This window comes from Ictidomys tridecemlineatus, chromosome 11 (genome assembly GCF_052094955.1).
Source record: "Ictidomys tridecemlineatus isolate mIctTri1 chromosome 11, mIctTri1.hap1, whole genome shotgun sequence".
Classification (NCBI taxonomy): domain Eukaryota; kingdom Metazoa; phylum Chordata; class Mammalia; order Rodentia; family Sciuridae; genus Ictidomys; species Ictidomys tridecemlineatus.
The window spans coordinates 68,472,966-68,491,423 of NC_135487.1; the positions used below are offsets into that span (position 1 = coordinate 68,472,966).

Genomic DNA, 18,458 nt, shown 5'->3' on the forward strand with positions numbered 1-18,458 from the left:
TATCTACCCTACTTTTCAAAGTGAACTTTCCAAGTCTAATGGCTCTAAATACTTATTTATGTTAATTCAAACATTTATAAAATCAGTCCAGTTTAGTAGACCAAACTGCTTTATCTAATTTCATACTTCAATGTCTTAGAGAAGCCCCTGAAACTTTAGCATGGTTGTAGTAGATTGTCCACAAAGATGGCCACTGTTATGATTTTGATATGAGGTGTCCCCTACCGAAAGCTCCTGCATTATGCAAGAATATTTGGAAGAAAAATGATTGCATTGGGAGAGCTATAACCTAATCAGTCCATCCTAGTGTGAAAGGAATGAGTAGTAACTGTAGGCAGCAGGGGAATGACTGGAAGAGATGGGTCACTGGGGCTGTGGCCTGGAAGGCATCATCTTGTCTGTGACTCCTTCCCCAGTGTTTTTTGGCTGCCATGAATGGAGCCTCTCCTTCACCCTTCTACCTCACCTTACGCCCAGAGTAATGGAGTCGGCTGTCTATGGACTGAGACCTCTGAAACTATAAGTTGCCAAAAATATTCCCTCTTCTAACCTGTTATGGTCAGGTATTTTGGTCATGGTGATGAAAAGCTTACCCAAACAGCCACCAATAATTCCTCCTATCCCTGTGCATATGTATCACTTTTTCCATTGAAGGTTGGAGTCTACTTAAATCTTGGCTGGCCCTGTAGCTTGATTTAATGAATATAATGCTTCTGTTTTGCTTTCTTGGAGTTAGTGAGCCACCATGTAAAGAAGTGCAGTACCCTGCTGGAGTTAGCATGAGGAGAGGAAGAACCCCAGCCAGACCCTGCAAGTGCAACCATCTAGTTCAGGGAAAACACATGTGAGTGAAGTCATCTGGAATTATCCAGCCCCAGTCTAGCCCAGGAATGACACAGAAGAACCATAAAGCTAAGCTCAAGTTGATACTAATAAACAAATATTTTATTTATTTTAAGACACTGTTTTGTAGTAGTGCACCAAGCAGCCACAGATCATTCTCCATCCTCAGTACTTTCCATCTCTCACAGTCTTCTCTATCCCTAAATTGCACCACTATTCATCCAGGTGCTCAGGACAAAACTCCAGAAAGTCTTGTCATTCCAAGTTTAAAATATATTCCAAATTCTAACACTTTGACCAACTCCACTTCTACCACCTTCATTTTTTGCTTAGAAAATGGCAAGAGTATTCTTATTGTTACTTTTTCCTTATATTCAATAATCCTTAAATTTTTAAATTTTGGAACACTTTTTAACTTATGGAAAATTGCAGGCACAAATTGCAAGGACAAAGAACTTTTTTTTTCTGACCCATCTGAGATGATGTTTATTATGCCCCCAAACTTTAAGCTTAGTAAAAACATTTGTTTATATTGTCTATATTACAAAGACTTCTCAAAAAACCACCAAACTAGCAAAAATATCTGGCTCAGATTCACACGTGGTAGTTAGTAGTCGTGTCTTTGTCTCCTTCAACCTGGAATCATTGCTCAGTCTTTCATGATTTTGTTATTTGGAAGCTTATAAGGCCAGTTATTTTGTGGAAGAAACTTGTAGTAATGCAGTCTTCTCACTGCAGACTTTTAGAAGGCACATTTCAATTTGTCCTGACTCAAGAATCTAACTTTGATTTCTTATCATTTAGTCGGCTAGGTTTCTCTACTGTAAAGCCACCTTTCCCCCTTTTGTAATTAATAAGAATTTTGTTGGGAGCTACTTTGAAACTGTCAATATTCTATTCTCTACCAAATTATTTGTTCATTTATTTATATTAGCATTGATTCATGGTGTCCCATTTTATCTAGTGAGTTATGATCAAGTATTATTTTTATTTTGATGTTGAAATTGTTTCAGATTTGGCCAGTGGAAACCCTTCAAGGTGGCATCTGTGTCCTCTGCACGTCTCCACCATTCCTTGAGGACTTGCTTGCATCCTGGAACATGTTTTAAGCTCATCGAATCCAGGGGTGCTTTTACAGAACTATATCTGCAGCCCTTTGTATTTTATTTATTTTTTTAGACAGGTTCTTGCTAAGTTCGCTAAGTTCCCGAGGCCGGCCTTGAACTCGTAATCCTCTGCTTCAGCTTAAGTCACTAGTATTATACACATGAGCCACCATGTCTGGCCCAAAGTTGTTCTTATACTGTGCCTTGAAATTAGTCATTTCACCAAGGAATCCCAATTCTTTTTAGTGGAGAATGGCATTTAGAAGCCAAGGTCTGGGTGCTGTTCTCATTGCAAAAGGAGATATTAATGTTTCCAGGACTCACCAAGAGACAAAGCTAAAGAATTTTATTTCCATATCCATTCATAGAAATATTGAAAACCTGAGTTTGCACTTACACCTTTAATTTTAATTCAATACTATAGAGTTTCTTTTAGTTTTCTCTTTCTATATTTTTAGCTTCATTCTGTATCATGAGAGATCTGGGTCCCATTATCCTAAATGTGTTTCCTTATTTGATCAGTCCCTAAGTATGCGATTGATCTTCTCTCTGTTGCTATCCCTTTCCCCGTGGAAAGGCCTGCTTACTCCACTTAGGGTCTGCCATCTCTATTACCTATCCTTCTGCAGATTCTTTCCTCATACTGTTCCTATCCACTTCTTCAGGTTTGGATGCTGGGACACACCTGCAGGCCCTCCTCTCCATTTGTGAAATTTCATCTCAAAGCAGGCTCCTTCATCTCCAGTCACCCTCACCTCCCTTATGTTCTAGCCACACAGGTCAATACAGCCTTTACACTCAATGCAACTCCTGCCTGGAACTCTCCCTCCAGAATCTCACAGGACAGCTTCCTTTCTTCTATTAGGTCTCAGCTCAAAGGTTGCCTGCTGTTAAGAGGTCTTTCCTGATAATGCTATCAATTCTTTTTTGCAAAAAGAATTTGCCATTTTTCTTGGTAAATTTTCTTATTAAAATAAAAAAAGACAACAAACTCACCTTGTAGGGTTATTATTAGGATTACAAACAAGACTGCAAGACTACACATGGGTAAACACCAAACATAGTACTTGGCATCCAATAAGGCTGTGATTCCCAAGTTTTGTTGTCATAGAATCAATAAAAGACAATTTCTGATCATTAAATCAAAATATGGCAGCGACTAGGACTGTAGTGGCAGAGTGCCTGCCTAACATGTATGAGGCATTGGGTTTGATCCTTGGTACCATATAAAAATAAATAAAATAAATGCATTCTGTAATCTATAACTACAACATTTTTAAAAATTATATGGCAAATTTAGGGAGGATTTTAGGAGCTGCACTCAAGTTATCTGTGTTAATATCTGCTCTTTCAGAAAGGCTTCATAGGCCACATTTAATAACTATAGGTCTATTTGTTTCTTGGTTTGCTACTTTTGTTTACAAGTCAACAGTATACATATTTATCCAGTGAAAAATGAGATTGAAGATGGAAACTTCTTCCTCCTTTTGCATTGCTTAAACAGTACCTATGAGATTTGAACTTCTATCTCATAATTCACGCAAAAATTACTTTAAAATGAAATGGACCAGAGAGCAAAACAGGAAAGTAAAACTGAACTTACAGAAATAAACAGGAGAATAGCATCAAAATGCTGGGAAGGCAAAAATCTCTTAAACAGTAAAACTTACTGACATAGTAACTCTACATCATGTACAGTCAGACAAATGAGAAATACTCCATCTATGTATACGTGTCAAAATGCATTCTACTATCATGTATAACAAATTAGTATACAAAAATTACTGACATATTTTCAAAATAGTAATAAAAAAACCCCGCCATTATTCTGGCCTACTGTTTTGCCAGTGTTTGACCTTGTATTGGGATAACCAAAGATGAATCATCTCATCAAAAGTGAACTCATGAAAAGACCTGGAGAAATCATAAGTGAACATGGCTAAATGAAAGCAGTCAGACTGAAGATGCAACTCATTATGATTTTAACTAGATGATATACTGAAAAGAAAACTAGAGATAATAAAAGATGGGTATTTGCCAGGGACAGAAGGTGGAAAACAGAAAAAGTGGAGCAAATGCGTGGAAAATAGGAATTCTTAAGGCAGTGAAACTATTCTGTATAATACTGTAATTGTGGACACATGACATTATATACATTTTAAAAACATTTATAGTATTGTACAACACACAGTGAACCTTAAAATAAATGAGGAACTTTGGCCAATAATAAGGTACCAAGATTGGAATAATAATGTATCAATACTAGTTTATCAATTGTAACAAATGTATCACAACAATGCAAAATGTTAATATGGGGAACTGGGGGAAGAAAGGGTATTTGAGAACTCTATACTTTTTGATCAATTTTTATGTAAACCTACAACTGCACCAAAAAGTATTATTTATTTTTTATGTGAGATACTGGGGATCAAACCCAGGTATGCCCCACAACTATGCTCTATATAGCACTATTCCTTTTTTATTTTTTGAGTCAGAATCTTGCTAAGTTGCCCACACTGGCCTTGAACTTGTGATCCTCCTGCCTCAGCCCCCTGAATTGCTAGGATTATAGAGGTGTGCATTACTTTCCCAGCTCCATTTTTTTTAAAAAGAAGAGAAGTTAAAGGTGTTGTTTTATATTGTGATAATGTGGTACCCTGAAAAGTAACTTTTTCACTGCTGCATTAATCAACAGTAACAAATTGCATATCATGTCAATATGTCATTCTAATTTGTATATTTTTGGCAATGGTAAGCTTTTAGTGTTTAAAGAGAAAAAAATTGACTTATAGGATTCAAAATCCAAAGCCTAAGTTTTAAACCTTCATTTTATTGTTTATACCATTATTCAATAGCCTAAAAGAAATTCAGTATTAAAACTAACCTCTACCTGGGTGGTGGTATTTTAGACATTCCCTATTGAAAATTTTCAAACTCTAAAACTTATCACTACATTTTAAAAAACTTTTATTGTTGATAGCAAATTTCCACTTCTAGGTTTTTAAAATAATAGGAATATATAGGAGGTGAATGTCTGGAAACTGGTAGAATTATAATTTAAATGAAGACAATGAGAACACAAGATTTATATGTGTGAAATTACTCAAATTTTGTTGTACAACAATAAGATAAATCTGGCTAATGGCCTAATTGTTTCAAATAGTATTAAAAACAGAATTGTCACACATACATCTCAAAACCAATTTGTTCTAGCCATTTCAACTGTATAGTGGTACTCATTAAAAGAATGAAAAATACAGAGAAAGTGTTTTTAAAAATCTCATCAAATTACATGTAATGAGATTCATATCAAGATTTTTTTTGGAGAAAGAAAATTATAAAGGATAGACTGTAAAAACCCAAAGAAAGTAATATTAATTAGTAAGGTTAGTAAGAATTTTGGCAAACAGATCATAAGTGGCTCAAACTCCATGTTCCTCCAGAAACAGGAGGAGACACCATAAGACTAAATGAGTGGGAAAGAGATTCTTTTCAGTTTACTGGCAGCTTTCCCATCAGTCATCAGTTTCTTGCCAAATAGAAATAGCTTAATGCTGAAAATTTACTGGTAAATGGGTTGAAAAGACTATACTCGGAAAATTTCTTGTACAAATGCATTGAGAACACTATTCCCAGTCTTTCTGTTCCCAAATAGAGAAATGTTTCTCATTAAAATTATCTTATAATATAAAAAATTTCAAAGTACTATACCACCTAAAAAATGAAAAAAAAAATACTGAAAAGTACATGATCAACATGATTTACATTTAGCTATTCCAAAAGTATGCTTCCTTTATTCTAAAAAATATTTACAAAGTATACTTACATTGTTTTAAAAGACATTTATCAAATGGAAGAAAATCATTATAGTGATTTTATAAAAAGATTCATATCCTTTAAAACATTTTTTTTGTCACTACTAAAAAAATTAAAAGGCAGTAAAGTGTCATTGTGGTAAAACAGCACGTGATCTTAAGGGAAGAAACATCTCACTAGAGCTTCCACAAGTTCCTCCATCTAACTGCAACTCTGGTGGCAAAGGAGGAGCCCCAGGGTCCCCAGGTCTAGGAAATGTAGTTGAAGAGAAGATGGTATTTTCAGTTCTGCCTACTTCCAGGACAGGCAAATTCAGAGAAGAATCAGTAGAAAAGAAGGGAGCTGTGCTGGATTCTCCTTCTGGATGGTACATGACAGTGGATGCTCTCAGTTTTTCAGAGGAATTACTTTCATTTGAATTTGATCTAGAAAGATTGTTCATGGCTCCATCTGGAAAAGGTTCATAGCTGCTACATTTCAGTCCTACAATAAAATTATTCAGATATAAATGAAAAAGTAACTAAAAAAATCTGAATTTAATTCAGTCATACTTATGCTTATAATCCCAGCTGCTTTCGAGGTTGAGGCAGGAGGATGGCAAATTCAAGGCCAGTCTGGACAACTTAGTGAGACACAGTCTCAAAATAAAAAGTAAGAAGGGCCATGGATGTAGCTCAGTGATATAACACCCTGGGTTCAATTCCCAGTAAAAAAAAATAGAGGTTACAAGATAGGTGTGGACTCAAGACTCCACCCTCCTTTTTTCCCCATTTTAAAATTTTGAGACAAGGTTTTGCTACTCAGCTTAGGAGACTGAGGCAGGAGGTTTGCGAGTTCGAAACCAGCGTCAGCAAAATCAAGGTGCGAAGCAACTCAGTGAGACCTTGTCTTTAAAAAAAAAAAAAAAATAGGGCTAGGGATATAGCTCAGGGGCCAAGTGCGCCTCAATTTAATCCCTGGTACCCCCACTCCAAAAAAAGGGCTGTGGCTGGGGATGTGGCTAAATGTTAAGCATTCTTGGGTTCAATCCCAGTAGCAAGGGGGAAAAAAAAAAGACTATGAACTAGTTACCACATGATCAGAATTTAAATTGAAATTTATAAATTCTGTCATAATCCATTTCAATCTCATTTGCTTTTCTTAAAAATCACATTCTCTAGATAAGGAAGCAGTCTCAAAGAAGCTAACTAACATGCTATAATTTAATGTATATTTACATATTTAACCACTGAAGTACCTGGAAAAAATGAAGCAATCCTAATTTTTTTTCATAAAATAAGAAATAGTTTTCACAACTAATACTTTTAGAATTCTGGTAAAAAACAAAATCCAATTGGCCTATAAAAACAAAATTTAATCAAGGCATATGCTATGAGCTGATCAATGGCAATTATTGATTCTTGAATCACAGTGTATTAGAACTCAAAAGGATTTTAGAAGTCATCTCATTATTACCAACAGAGATGGGAAAACAGGTAACTAATTCTTTTTTTTTTTTTTTTTTGGTACCAGGGATTGTGAGTACATGACTCTGAACCACATCCCCAGCCCTTTTATGTATTTTATTTAGAGACAGGGTCCTCACTGAGTTGCTTAGCACCTCACTTTTGCTGAGGCTGGCTTTGAACTTTTGATCCTCTCAAGCCGCTGGGATTATAAGCATATCCCATCACACCCAGCCAGGTAACTCATTCTTATTCCAAGACTATTTTGTGGGAAAGTGAGAACCTTAATGCAATAGATAATACCCTGGGTTCTCAACATAATAGTTTACTTAAATGACAGTGTTTATTCCTATAAAACAATTTTATTGTATCCGAAGGGTCTAGTTGACAAATAACCCCAGAATTGAAAGAATAAATACAAGTACAATTTATTTTTCTGTTAGGCTTAGCAAATATTCAACCCGTTAAAGGAATGGAAACTCCTGAGTTGACCAATTTTAGTACAATGTGCAATATACATATTACATGTCATTTTTTTCCACTAGTTTTTCAAAATACATTTACACTCTGTTCCATGCTTCAGAAACTATTATATATGGCTCATGAGTGAAATCGTTCAAAGGTGTCTCAGTAAGGACATACAGACCATGAGTTCCTTAAGGGCAGAGCCCTAAATTTCTCATTTCTTGGTCTCTAATGCCAAGAACAAATGGAGTAAAGCTATGTGAAGATTTATCTTCATGTGAAGATTTAAATTAGTGCTCTAGAAAGAGAAGCACAGTACTCCAATCAGTGTGTGCGTGCTCTGGGATGAAAGTGAAATGGGAGAGGTAATGCTATTCCCTTAATCAGTCTCAGTTCTCATGTTTCTCATGTCTTGCTAAACTGTGTGACTCTAGTGTTTAAAGTTGTATGTACATACATGATTGTTATAAACACATGCCAATAATTTTATCTTGTGATCAACTGGTAAGAGAATTAGCAGAGTTGAACTTCACTTATATACAATTCTCAATATGCGATGTACAGTGTTTTCAGAGACTACTTCCATCATATATCTATAAATGATATTGCTAAATAAATATGAATACAGGATACTGAATATTTCATTCTTGCAATATAATGACATCACATATGGTAAAAATAAAAGAATAATAATTATTTCCAATTTGTTTTGTTTTGCACTTTATTTTACTTTTCTGAAAACCACTGTTATGGGCTGGGGTTGTGGCTCAGTGGTAGAACGCTCGCCTAGCATGTATAAGGCCCTGGGTTTGATCCTCCTTACCACGTAAAAATAAATAAATAAAAGAAAGATATTGTGTTCAACTACAACTAAAAAATAAATATTAAAATAAAGCACTGTTATATTAACTCTTTGAAACCTAAGATGCCTTACCTTTCAGATGTTCTAGTTTTATATTTCTAAGTTTTAACACTTCATCTGTAATCTTCTGTATCAAGAAGTTCTGTGTTTTTTCTCTCCGAATAGATTCAACAAGAGTGTCCAGTCCTTTGGGGTTTTCTTGTAAGTAGTCTAACAATTTTCCAGCCCTTTTTCTACTTGATGTCCGGCAAGAAATTTCTTCAGTGTCTTCTCTACTGAGTATTTTTTTTGCACGTAGATGATCAAAATGTCTCTCAGCTATGATTTTCTCACATAAGTAAACCCGCAAATTTTCTAAAGCCTAAAAGACAAAATATGTTTCAGTATTATTTTGTAACATCTAGTAAAACCACACAGGTAACTAATAAGTAGTTACAAGTATTGGGGATTGAACCCAGGGCCTCATGTGTGCTAGGCAAGCACTCAACCACTAAGCTACAATCCTAGTCCTAGTTAGGAATCTCAACTGGTGTGAGATAATGTTCTGAAGTCAGGAGGCTCAGATCACTTAAAATGCATGTGAATTAAGATGAAAGTTCAAGTAGGTATAAGAAGTTCTCAGATATTCCTGTTTCGGCCTGGTTCTGTTCTTATCTTCCCACCTGAAAACCAAGACCAGGCTGTTTTAAAGAGGGGCCAGTCAAATCTGGAGAGCCCAGGTCCTTAGAAATAGGAAGGTCTGCTTAGGGTCACCTGTGGTGGTAAAGATAGGAACAGACTACTGCACATTTTAGGTACCATTTGGAAAGGAATTCAGAATTAAACAGAAACAGGGAGGATAACTTAGAATGAAGCCTCATAATTTTTAAGTTTCTCATGTTTGTTATTAGTTATTCCATCTCCTTAGAGTGAAACCATTAAAAACAAATAAACAGAAAACAAAACTCCTAAACTAAAAGAGCCCATAATGTATCAGTCTTTGGGATTGGTTAGAAAAACTATAACTTCCCGAGTCAGTCTAGGTGGAAGGGGAGATATGCAATGTGTGTTGTGTTGTGTGGGGAGAGGAACCTAAAGGGAAAGTGAATATTAGGAAAAAGGAGACAGGAGAAACAAGTCTAGACCTAAGATGTGCCTCAATAGGCTTAATCTGCAGAAAATACATGTTTTTTAAAAATTATTTGTTCCTATATATTTTTTTAACTAATACATAAAACACAAAAAGTATAGATATCAATGGGGTGTCATGTAATGTTTGGATACATGTATATATTGCACATTGTTTAAATCAGGTCTATGTTAGTTTTAATAAATGCCATTAATAAATCTGATGTCAGTGATTGCATTTTAGTTCTTCTATGTACTAGATATGTGATCTTAGGTAAGTTAGTTAACTCCTCTGTGTCTCTTTCATCATTTAATTTTTATAAGGAATAAATATTATATGCAAAGTGTTTAGAAAAGTGCCTGGTACATAGTAGGGATGATGACAATGATGATTTATTTGACTCACATTCAAAAATGATGACTTAAAAGCAACAGAAGGAATCATCAGCATCCTAGTATACACCAAGTCTTCTGGGTGAAGACATCGTATAGTTTTCAGTTCATTGAATTCCTACATGCATTAACTGTATTTCACCATACAATCACTGCAGAGTTTATGCCTTTTTTTTTTTTTTATAAAAATATAAGGTTTGCCCAGTAGGTGAATCCCTTTTCTTTTTTAAATTGTGCCAGTATAACTTAAAAAATATTTATTACTAAACTGTCTTTGGTAAACAGAATACTTGTGAATGTACATTAATGCTGTGGCAACAATTATGCAGTGAAATACAGTATTTACTCATATAAGAGATTTTTTTTTTTGTATCTAAATTCCTAGTAAGCAAAGTGCTGAACACTGAGTATACAAAAATGAACAAACTTGAATCCTGTATTCAAAGGGCTTCTGGTCTAGGTGGGGAATACATACCACATGCAAAACAATAACTATCAGATTACTGATATGGCCCTCCCCCAAAAGATTATAGGTCAAGTATTGGGCAAGCATAGAGTGAGCAGGAGCTATCCCCAGGACTTGGGAAATCTACAGAGGCTATACTTGAGCTAAAGGCATGAAGATGTGCAACTGCAAAAGACAATGAGAAGTCTGGTGTAGCTGGAACACAGATATGTATGAAAGGTTTGAGAGGAATGAAGTTGGGAAGTAAAACTAGTGTTACATCATAGGAAGACTTTTACAACATACTCAGGGACACAAATTTCCCTATAATCAAAAGGAAGAGTCATCAAAGATGCAATAAGAAAACATTTGCAGAGGACTAGGGGGAGTCAAACTGGGGCCAAAGGAGAAAGGAGGCCAGTCAGAAGATTGCTACAATCATCTTACATAGAATAAGTTGAATGTATGAATCTAAGTTGTAAGGATGCAAAGAAAGATTATATTTAAAAAAGATGAACTCCTTGAAAAACCTCATCTATAGTCATTTTACCACCTATATGGTAAAATATAGGTGGTAAAATGACCTTCCTCACTTAGACATCCTAAATATACTTCAAATGTGACATACCCCAAACTAAATTACCTTCCCCTTTTCTTTACCCCTGACATTCTCAACTCATTTGGAAGTTCCACAATCCATTCAGCCATGCTATAAATCTAAACTCTTCCTTTCTGTCATTCACTTGCCACATCCAATTACCCATCCACAAGGTCCTGCCAACCAACCACATACATATTTACACACATATATGCACACACAATCTGCTCCTTCATCATTTCTACTGTTATCGCTGCCCTACTTCGGGTCCTTATCATATCTCACATGGACAAACAATAGAAGCCTAACCATACTTCCTACTTCCTTCCTCTTTCTAAAATTACTCCTTTAAACATCTATTAGATCTCTTACTTATCAAAAGAAAATGGAAATCTAAAGTATCATATAAATTCTAATACTGCAATAATGTTAATATTTTAAAAATTGAAAATTATTCTGCTTGTGATTTATGGGATAAAATTCTCAATCAAGTAGAATCAAGTAGAAGTTAAAAGCATAGCTCTGGAGTTAATCTCATTTCAAATTTTGAATCTGCCACATCTTTTGAGAGTTGGGGAAGTTTAGTTAATCACTCAAAGCTTCAGGATCCTTATTGATAAAATAATGATGAAAACAACTTGTAGAACGTTTAGGAAGACTAAATGGGATGGTGCAGATGAAGGTTTAGCACAGTATCTGATATACAATAAATGCTCAATAAATAATGACTGATTATTGTAGGAAAGATTCTTGATAATATGGTTTCACTACCTCTGATCTTTAACTTTATGTTCCCCTTAAAACTGCTGTTACTCCATATTTACTCATGTTGTCACTTTTGTCTAAAACTTTTTTCACACTCTAAGCCCCTATTCATCCTTTAAGATTCAGGTCATCTCGCCAGGCGTAGTGGTGCATGCCTTAATCCCAGTGTTCAGAGGTTGAGGCAGGAGGATTGTCGGTTCAAAACCAGCCTCGGCAACTTAGTGAGGGCTTAAGCAACTCAGTAAGATCCTGTCTCTAAACAAAATATAAAAAAGGGCTGAGGATGTAGCTTAGTAGTTAAGCACCCCTTGAGTTCAATTCCTGGTACCAGGAAGGGAAAAAAAAATTCAAGTCATCTCCTTTGAAAAGCTCTTCCTTAATTCCTTAATTCCCCAGGATTTGACAGATACCCCTCTCCTCTGTCTTTGTAGTACCTTGTGACTATATTTCACTTTTCTATATATCAGGTCTCTTTTTTTTACCTCATCTCCAGACATTTCTATTATTCTTCTCAAAGCCACCAATGATGTTCTTATTACCAAATCAGTTCCTTTTTCATCTTCATCTTCTCAGCAGCATGAACACAGTTGACCACTCCCTCCTTGAAACATAATTCTTGTCTTACATGAATACTACACTCAATCTCTAAGGCTTAACTGCTAGTTTTTCACATTCTTTTTAAAGAGTCTTAGAAAACCCTTTTGTCTTTTAGCACTCAACTTCCTAAGTGAAATCAATCAATTCCATACTTTTATTTCTACCTTAGACCTCGTTTCTGACCTTTAGACTTGGTGGATCTAATTGGCTTGACATATCCCCTGACTAATCTTGATTCCACTCTCCCAATTCTCATATTCAATTTATCATTTGTTTCAAAAATGCACCTGGAACTGTGCTCCATCTATTTCCATTGCCCTTACCATGATCCAAACCACCATCATTTTTCATCAATACAAACTCCAGGAGTCTCTTCACTGGTTTCCCTACTCTTACTCTTGTTCTCAAGCCCACAGAATAGGTAGAGGAGTCTTAACATGAATTGGCTCTGGACACATGCTTAATGTCACCTCAGGCTACCCTTTGCCTTCTTATAATATTCTCAAGTCCACCAAGGTCTTGTCTGTATCAAATTCTATTCTGCCTAGAATGTTTTCCCCTAGTTCTGTCATACTGAGTTCTTTAGGACTCAGTTTAAATATAATATCCAATGACCATGATATCTCAAGCAGATTTCCTGTTACTGTCTCAGCACCAGTTTGTCTCCTTCATAGCACTTAACATAATTTGTAAATACATACATATATATTTTCAACTCTAATGAACTATATGTTTAAAACAGGCAAGAACCAGGTATATTTTGTTCAATATTAAATATCCTGTACTTACAGAGTGCCACACTGTGTTTTAGATAAACGTAAAATTCACTGCACACGTATTTTGTGACTTAAAATAATCATTTTATGTCTATATCCCTTCCCCCAAGAAATTGAGCTCTTTTAAAATTAAAAGCGTGTCTTAAATTTTAATTTTCTGTTTAGAACCAACTGATAATGATAAGCCTCAAAGTGTCATGTAATTTGTATTTATTAAGATGAATTAAATTCAACCAAAAAGATAAGGTAAATAACTAGATGAGGAAGAGGGGGAGGAAGAGATAGTGAAGATATGGGAGCTCCTGGGAGGACCAGACCCCAATCCAGACCCCTAGACTCCAGTGAATGCCTGAAATCTTGGACAGTACCAAATCCTATACACAAGCACTGTGATACCATGATAATCTGACTGAGACAGCTACTGAGTGACAAATGGGCAGGTAATGTACACAGCACAGATAATGTGGACAAAGGGATGACTCACACTCTTGGCTAGATGGAGCAAAATAGTATAAGATTTCACCATGCTACTTAGTGCCCAATTTAAAATATATGAATTTCTGAAATTTTCCATGAAATACTTTTGGATGATGGCAAGTGAAACCACAGAAAGTAAAACCTCAGATAACAGAAAGTTATCCTCAGAGGGACAAATGTATATCATTTATCAAACAGAAAATACAGAAGGAACAGCAAGCAACTTAGGGGGAAGGATGATAATAAAAAGTTCAACTCTTGATAATAAAAGGTGTGCAATCTGTAGAACATAAAAACTAGATTTCCAGTAGACAACTGGAAATAAGGTCCTAGAGTTGAGAGAGAAGGAAGGTCAAATATGCAAAGGATGATTTTCAAACTTTCCAAGTTTTCATTAACAATTTTGAAAACATGACAAATATCTAAGAAAAACTAAAAGTTTTTTCATAGACCTCTTGAAACTCATCCATAGGTTTCCTCAAGGTTATAATTTTCCAATACAAGTATAAGTTGAAATTATGGAAATGGATAACATTAATGAATCAACAAGAGAGCTACAAAGATCTGGAAGTACTTCTTTGCATCTGTATTTGTACACAGGTGTTACTTTCTCACTTCTCTTTCAGGTCCTGTTTTATGAGCTGTAAAATGGTAATAGCAATTATCTTCCTTAGAGGTTGTTGTAAAGACTAAGTGGAAAAATTGAAAATTGTGTGATGAAGAATCTGGAACATAATGAACCTCGCTCTTCAAGCTCAGATTTTACTGGCATCTTGAATAAGACAATACTTATTTAAAATAATTCAGTATCCCAGTCTTATCTCAACTAGAATATAAAATATGGGCCTAGCCTTCATTTTTTGCCTTCTAGGCCAAAGGGCACTACTTTTCACACAATAAGTGCTCCATAAATCTCCAGTGAATGAGGAAACTAAGGCACAATCCCCAGTCACATCCAGTTTCCTCCTGCTAACGAGTCACAGCAACTCTAATTATGAGTATAGTATAATAAACAATACAGAGGAGGGAAGAAAAAGGGATTTTAAGTGGGATAAGCATTCAAAAAGTTGCTGTCCTAGCAAGTTTGCAAAGATAATTTAGTAAAAGTAATTAGAATATAAAGTACTTTTTAGTGGTATTTATGCTTCATCTAATAAAACAATTAATTAAAAGCAAATAAAAAGGAAATAAGTCATACCTAAATAAACTAAATATTTAGATTTGTGCAGTTTTAATTTTTAAACCGTTAGAACCACGTTATCAGCCCCAAAGTGTCATGTAATTTGCTTGCTTCTTCCAAGCAGAACAGCAGAATTTGGCTACTGAATATTTTCTACGTTTACCTTTAAATTAATTCTGAGCTACACGTATTCGTCTCCCCCGCCCCACCTCCATTTAAATATGTGGGCGTCAGCTTACTAGGGGAATTCCAGGCTGCACTTTCAGCTGTTGAGCTGTCCCCAGCCCCCTTTGCAAAAAGAGTTTCACGTATTTGCTCCACTGCATGGGATCTTTTATCTGGTCCAGCTTTTGCTCTAGAGTGAGAATGCAACCTAGGCAGTCTGACTCAATGAAGAACTTGAACCATTTCGCTAATAACGTAGTTCCAAGAGCACAGTGGCAAAGGGGGTGGGGGGAGAATCATGAAATAGGCGAGGAACGGGCAAGATGACTGTCAACAAACTCTCAGCTGGACAAGGTTTAAAAATCCAAGCCTTCCGTTTAGTGATTCAAACGTCGAGTAACTGGTCACTGGGCACCACTTCCACCAAGGTCCCTGAATACAATACAGGGTTCGCTGCGGTCCTCCAGTGCGTGGAACTACCGCTCTTTCTACCAAGAGGCTCCTCCGCGTCCTGCGACTCCGGGTTTCCGCTTTCCTCTCCCGCCGGACTGTAGCCCGCCCCCAACCGCACCAGGGGGCAAGGTAGTACTACTCACGTCCTTCTTCACTTCAGTCAGGTCCTCTTCGGTGAGGGACAGCGCGGTGGGTTCCATGGCGGAGGTGGGAGATGGCGCTTCTTCCGGGGCCGGGGGATTCCGCGGCGCCGCCCCGCCCTGACCAGGGGCTTTCGCCTCCGGGAACCGGGGCGGAGAGGAAGTGGAGCAGATCGGGGCGGGGGGAAAGAGGGCCGTCCCTTAAAAAGCAGGGACTTGGAGGGGGTCAAACTGTAGCGCTTCCGGCTCAGCCTCTGGGCCAACGGCGTTATTAACCTACCTCGTCGCCAGCGTAACCTTGCGGCAGAAGAACTTCCCTCTCCTAGTGGCTCATTTGCAGACACCGCCCCTCGGAGAGGCGGGTCTTGTGGAGCCCGCCCCCTCTGCGTCAGCCAATCAGCGACCGCCTTCTCTGCCCCCCCCCCCAGCTTCCGGAGTGGTTCCGCCCATAGACGACTACACCTCAAGCCACGCCTCCTCAGTTCGTTTGCGTGAGGCGTTTGGGTGGCCTCCCAATAAGGAATTTTCTGTGGGTTGGGCCCTCACGGCTCAGCCCCGGGGGCACTCCCCGCCTTCGCAGAGGGCTCGCTTTGGTGGAGTCTGATCTCGGGTGTCATTGTCTTCGGGTTCCTCCCCTTTTCCCAGACTTTGCTCTGCGAGTTCCTGTTGTTGTATTGTCTAAATTTTACAACTATTTGGCCACGCACAAACACGCGCGCGCGCGCGCACACACATACACACACACACACACACGCAGCTTAACTACAATTAAAGAAATTTTGGAGGAGAAAAAAAAACCCGCTACAATCCCACCACTTTAGCAAATAACTTTAGAAAATAACTCTGCTGTAAGGAAGTAAATGGTTTATTCGCAGGTAATGCCTATGCCCTGGTAACATAAACTCAAGTACTCAAGTTAACCTCATGAGCTCCCCGTGAACAGTGATTACCAAGGACATGGTTCTTCTATTTAGAGATTATACAAACTTTTAGACCCCCCAAGCAGGTAGTGTCATCATGAAACTCCTCCACAAGATTCAGAAGCTTTCAAAAAAGTAGGGAAAGCTCCTACAAAATTCAGGTACTGTCTCATTCCCAGCCATAATGTTCAATAGAGGCCAGAGGTCCGTCAAGCTTCACATACACATTTATCCAGTAGTCACAGAAATGCTAGGTCAGATACAATGGCAAGTCAAAGGAGCCTAAAATAATCCAAATACAACTTGAGCTTCTTATAGTACTTTGTCTCTCCACAGGTCTAGATAATCCAATCAGTAAGATTCAAACAACCTGAAAGCTCCCAAATACAAATGTGGCCTCTTTGAAAAAACTTCAGTTTACAACTTAATGTAACACTTACATACTTTTTGGTCACTGTTCATTACAAGCATAAGTTTTCCTCATTTATTAATCTGTGTAACAGAGATAGGCTTACTTCACAGAGCAGCTGGGAGTATATGCAAAGTTCTTAGAGGTACTTGGCACACAATTGGACTCTTTATTGTTTTCTTTTATTACTTCTTATTAATGTGTTCTAGGCATCTTATGCTATGAGGGTTTTCCATTTTATTTAAGGAGACTAATGAATAAATAACTAACCATCTAACAAACAGCAGTGTATATAAAATATACATGGATAAGGAGCTCTAGAGGGCCTAAGGTAGTTTGTACAAAATACTAAATAAACTAGTAATAAACTAGAGGGTATAGGAAGCTACAAAGTAGATTAAGTTGACAAGAGACTAAGGACAAACTTGGGGATCCCAATGTTTATTTATTTATTTTTGAACTGGGCATTGAGCCCAGGGCTACTTTACCAGTCCTTTTTACTTTTATTTTGAGACAGAGTTTTGCTAAGTTATTGAAGATCTTGCTAAGTTGCTGAAACTGATCTTGAACTTGTGATCCTTCTTCATGTTTCTCACCTCAATGGGACTAGAAACATACACCTTCACATCCAGCCCCAATATTTAAATGAAAGCAAAAGAACCAGAAAAGATCATCATTGCCAAAACCATATCTATATAGTTTTGATAACAACAAAAGCTTTGATCTTAATTTTTTTTAAAAGAGAGAGAGAGAGAATTTTAATATTTATTTTTTCATTTTCGGCAGACACAACACCTTTGTTTGTATGTGGTGCTGAGGATCGAACCTGGCCCGCCCGCATGCCAGGCCAACGCACTACCATATCCCCAGCCCATAAGCTTCGATCTTTACACTAACATTATATTACATTATATTGTCTTTTTCCACATTGATACATAAAACTCTTTTTCTGATTGCTTGATCTTCCATCATTTTGATGTAACTCAATTTATTTAACCAATTGTGCTTTCATTTAACAAATATTTATTGAATGTCAACTATGTTCTAAGTACTGGGAAACAGCTGTGATAAATGGATAAAAATCCCTTTCCCTGTGGAACTTATATTCTAGGATGTGTTATGTTTGGGGCAGGAGAGGTAGACATTTGAAATTTTTTATAAAAGTTACATGGAGCCATATGAGGAAAGAGTGTTTTAAATAGAGGGAACAGCCAACAAAATTCTCCAGTGTGACTGGGAAGAAGATGAACTCCTGTGTGCCACTGTCAAAGTTTACTGTGATGTGTTCTGAGTCATTTAGGCTTACTCTGAGTCAGATGGGAAGCCACTGGAGGCTTCTGAGCGGAGAAGTGGTATGATCCGATTTATCATTTGAGAAGAAGCACTTTCACTTATGTGTTGAGGTGAAAGAAAGTGGGAGAGGGAGGCTAGTTAGAAAGCTATTGCTATAATTTAGGACCCAGGAGGTGGTGGTTCAGACTAGGATAGTAGCTATG

The 18,458-nt window shown here is 37.0% G+C and overlaps 1 protein-coding gene across 1 annotated transcript; it reads right to left on the minus strand.

Moving 5' to 3' along the window:
• Nucleotides 1-923: 923 nt before the first annotated feature.
• Bcl10 (BCL10 immune signaling adaptor) lies at nt 924-15,945 on the minus strand. The gene is made up of 3 exons (XM_078026635.1): nt 15,637-15,945; nt 8,610-8,898; nt 924-6,248 (listed from the first exon to the last, which is right to left on the minus strand). Exons 1-3 carry the CDS (start codon nt 15,691-15,693, stop codon nt 5,896-5,898), a joined length of 699 nt encoding a protein of 232 aa, XP_077882761.1. The 5' UTR covers nt 15,694-15,945; the 3' UTR covers nt 924-5,895.
• Nucleotides 15,946-18,458: the final 2,513 nt, after the last annotated feature.

Bases quoted from the DNA above. Each gene is read 5' to 3' on its own strand.
- Bcl10 (XM_078026635.1), bottom strand. From the start codon at position 15,693: ATGGAACCCACCGCGCTGTCCCTCACCGAAGAGGACCTGACTGAAGTG. The intron at 8,899-15,636 runs GTGAGTAGTACT...TTTGTCTTTTAG, and splicing joins TGACTGAAGTGAAGAAGGAC to GCTTTAGAAAATTTGCGGGT. The intron at 6,249-8,609 runs GTAAGGCATCTT...ATTTTATTGTAG, and splicing joins AAAACTAGAACATCTGAAAG to GACTGAAATGTAGCAGCTAT.